This window comes from Gavialis gangeticus, unplaced genomic scaffold (assembly GCF_001723915.1).
Source record: "Gavialis gangeticus isolate Ggan-Ray unplaced genomic scaffold, GavGan_comp1, whole genome shotgun sequence".
In the NCBI taxonomy this organism is placed as follows: domain Eukaryota; kingdom Metazoa; phylum Chordata; order Crocodylia; family Gavialidae; genus Gavialis; species Gavialis gangeticus.
In genome coordinates this window covers 14,051,747-14,055,914 of record NW_017729027.1, presented here as the reverse complement: position 1 = coordinate 14,055,914, position 4,168 = coordinate 14,051,747, and the positions used below count along the sequence as shown (strand labels likewise).

At 46.4% G+C, this 4,168-nt stretch overlaps 1 protein-coding gene across 1 annotated transcript in view; it reads right to left on the bottom strand.

Moving 5' to 3' along the window:
• IMPG1 (interphotoreceptor matrix proteoglycan 1) overlaps positions 1–4,168 on the bottom strand; it is a 159,623-nt gene that overhangs the window by 126,704 nt on the left and 28,751 nt on the right. Inside the window, exon 2 of the mRNA XM_019520454.1 lies at positions 2,816–3,022. Coding sequence (XP_019375999.1) covers positions 2,816–3,022 — 207 coding nt within the window. The remainder of the gene's footprint in view (positions 1–2,815; positions 3,023–4,168) is intronic.

Genomic DNA, 4,168 nt, shown 5'->3' with positions numbered 1-4,168 from the left:
GCTGCCGGTCTGGGGGGGCATGGGAGCGGGCATGTGCCCCTGGGTCTGCATGGGGTGGGATGGGCCAGGCTGCCCTCCAAGAGGCTAGCCCCAGCTGCCCACTGCCAGGCTGTGCTCAGCAGGGTGGGTGGAGCCAGGGCTGTGCTCTGGGTGGCTAGCCTCGGCTGCAGCCCAGAGTGCAGCCCTGGCTCTGCCTGCCCTACAGAGCGCAGTGAAGTGGGGGCTATAGGGGGGCTGCAGCCACCCTAAAATTCCCAATAGCCCCTGTTGCTGGCCCCAGTCTGATCCAGGTGCACGTGCCTGCTGCTATGCCCTGTCAGTGCTCGCCCAGCTGGGGTGAAGCCACGGCTTGTCCAGGGGGCATGGGGAGGCTGGGTGAGCGATGGGAGGGCATAGCTCCTGCTTCCAGCACTTTCTGCCACCCACCCAGAGTGTAGCCCAGCCCAGTCCAGTCCATCCTGCACATATCCAGGGGCACACACTTGCTGTCATGCCTTCCTGGACTGGTGGTGTACAGTGGTTGGAGCTCCATGAACCCCCCCCCCACGAGCTGGGCAGCTTGTCCCAGCCCCAGCCCCACTCCCTCCCTCGCTGTGGGGCCATTGATCTGCCCCTCCCCCCAAGGTCTTTCCCTCCTACCTTTGCCCACCACAACACACTTACCAGCTGGAGGCAGCTGTGTCCAGTGTGGTGATGACTGCTGCCTGCTTGTACTGACTACAAACTCATCAGGGGAGATTATCATCAAATAGGAAGAGCCCTATTCTCCCCAGCACCACCTGGGGTGACAAGGAACAATGGTAATAAACTGATGGAGACTAGGTTTAGGTTAGAGATCAGAAGGCAATATTTTACAGTTAGGGTGGCCAGAATCTGGAACCAACTTCCCAGCGAAGTGGTCCCTGCCCCTACCTTGGGCAAATTCAAGAGGAGGTTGGATGATCACCTGTCTGGGGTCTTGTGAACCCAGCATTCATTCCTGCCTGTGGCAGGGGGTCAGGCTAGATGATCTGTTCAGGTTCCTCCTGACCCTAGCTACTCTGAAACTGTTTTGTCTATGCCTGAATCTTTGGATCCAAATTGGCTGAATTGAATCAGGACAGTGATTCAAATTACTGAACTGAATCACTGTATCTCCGAATTGGATGAATATGAATTCAAAGCAAATACTTGCCACTTCACACAGGCCTACTGCATAGTAATCCCAGAGCTGTATCACACTGCCTGAGCATCTGCCTGCAGCAGCGCTGTTGACTTGAGAGGGGCTGGGGGCAGTGTCCTGGATTTCACATTGTTCCATATAGTTATAGTACAGTGTCTCTCACAACCCCTCCTCCTACAACTGATCTTCTTTGTTAGATATTCTTTGGTGCAAGGGCATGAGCCCTCAGTTTTACATCTGCCAGGGTCTGTTTTAACGAACAGGGTACAGAATCAGTCCATCTCTTTTTCTTTCTCTTTTTGGCCTAATTCAGTTTAATTTTTTCATGTAAAGTAGAGTAGGTTCTAGGGATGACTGAAAAAGCCTCACCTTAGAACAACCATTAACCAAGTGTCTAGAACACTCCCTTGGGGTATGGGAGCAGGAGGCTCAAGTCTCTGATGCAAAGCTAAGACTCCCATATTCTAGGAGAATGCTCTGAGTGGGCTGCCTGGGGTGACAGACACACTATTAGGCTAATGTCACTAAAAAACCATGCGCCGGTGCGCATTTAGTTTAGTACCTCTTATTAGAGGTACTAAACTAAATGCACAGTAATTAAGGCACATTAATGAACATGAAGATATGCCCACAGACTTGAACTCCTTAAGTGTCCTCTGAGAGTACCTAGTGGTTTTCATTCTGCCAATGAAATAGGTAGGGAACTAGCTAGGCTAAGAATTCTGTGCCCAGGTCCTCTAGGCCTTCAACCTGAACTAAAGGACCAAGCAGTGCTTCAGTGGCTTTGCACATGCCTGCCAGCAAAAACTTGGAAGCCTAGGCAACTAGGTCCAGCTTAGCAGTGATTTTCAGGATGCCAGTAATGCATGAATGGTGGACTTGGACTCTTGGGGCATCTTTAGGCATGCTCTGGAGCGGGAAGCTTTAATTAGAACAACTCTCAGGAGCCACTCTAGTTAACCTGCTCACAGTGTCTCATGTATTCAGCATCCTGTGTGCAACAATGTCTTTATGTGACTAAGATTTGATCTATGTCTTTCATAGTATTTCAGTTATTCGTGCATGCTCACAGTTATGTTCCAGCAGTGATGCTGCTTTCTTCCATTATAGTTCAAAGACAGGAAAAATGAAGAATAGCCATTTCTAGGGATTTTAAGAAAGCATGCTTTATGGAATAGGGACTGTGTTCACCTCTACATTTAGAGAATGGCCTGCACCCTATGGACACCAGGATAATTTAAAAATGATTAAATAAATCAAGTACTTGATTACCCTTTCTAAATTCTATGATGTTCTAGACAGTGCTGGAGTGAGCAGAAATGATGGGCTGTGGCATCTACTAGATCTTTGGGGAAGATCCATAGTGCAATAATTTGGTCGTTATAGTCTGTTAATCCAGAGTCCACTAAATCTGCTAAAGAATGTGGTATTAACTCAGCATCTCTTATTTATATTACTCCATTCTATTCAGATAACTGCCAGTATCTTGTGCCACCATTGTACTTTGAGGTTGGTACACATAACTTTTCATCTATTTACATAAACATGAAGTAGAGAATAGGTGCCAAAACTGCTGCCTGGAATTAGAGAATGGCACACTACAGAAGAGTTATTGCTGTATTCCCCAAACATGTACTAGAATTGTCATCTCACCTCTTAATCTATAATAAGCTTGGTGACTGGCTAAAATTTGCTTCACTGATTCTTGTGGACAGACTTTCACACCAGTTGGGAGGAGAGATGACCTTTTTGTTCGATGCTTAGTCATATCAAATATCTTTCTGATGGTTGACTCTCTAGATCGCTTTGTTGTTTTTTCTGAGGCATCTGCAAGATGTTTGGCTTCATCATGACTTATTTCTGTAAGAGGTAAAACAATAAAAATGCATGTAAATAAGTTAACATATAGCACATGAATAGAAGATATGTGCTGTAAGAAAAAATCCCCATTGAAATCAAGCCAAAACCTAAGTACCAAATACTAACCAGTTGGTGAATATGTCAAGGTAGGGGCTGAACTGATGTGTTGAAGACTATGATCAGTTTATAGATGTGGGAATCAGAAAATCTGGTTTCTGATTTCCAATTTATCTAGCTGATCTTTTGCTGTTGGGGTCAATTAAGATTAAATATTTTCAAAACTTCTAAATGACTCAAGGGACTAAATCCTATTTCCATTGATGATTTGGACCCAGATTCACACTGGGGAGTAGGCAGTGCAACTTCTAACTTTCAGGCACCTGACTCCTTCTGCAGAATGTGCAGCCCTAAGTTAGATATCCACGCTCTCCATCACTGCACAGGAAGATTAAGGTTTCTCATGACTCAGATCTCTGTTGCCAGGACTATTTGGGCACCTATACATGAGTAGTGATGCTGCTCTGATGCGCTGTAAGCTTATAGCACGTCAGACCAGGCTCAATTAATCAAGTCTGCTGGAGCATAGTAATTAATGTGCTCAAACTGACTCCAGCATTTCCTGTATCAGCATCCCCATGCGTAAAAATGGAGGCGGGGGCACTGTGACTAAAGCTGGTTCAATGATCTTTAGTTATAGTGCCCCCACTGCCATTTGTAAGCATGGGGACACTGATACATGAGATGCTCTGAAAGCCACTCTAATTAAAGCCACCCCACCCCCCATCACTTTCAGAGCATGTGTATAAATGCCTTTTATTAGACAGTCACTGGTTAAAAAAACAGAAACAAGACCTGGCAGCTGGCATAAGAATCTAAATCTACCTCCTCTCAGGGGAGTGCCAGTACAATTACCCTTGGGTTACAGCATTCTCTTGGAAAGTGGGAAATATTGGGCTCAAATCCCTGCAGCTGAGGTGTGCTACAACTCATTTCTCCCACACTGTAGCTGAATGCTGTAACTGCTAGCCTACTGAGCAGAAGGTGGGCATTATTAGTGTGACGGGCTGGCTGGCAGTGACCTGGCCCAGGGGTTTTGAAATGGCAAAAGATGATTGGAGGACTTGGGATTCCCTTTCCTCACCAATC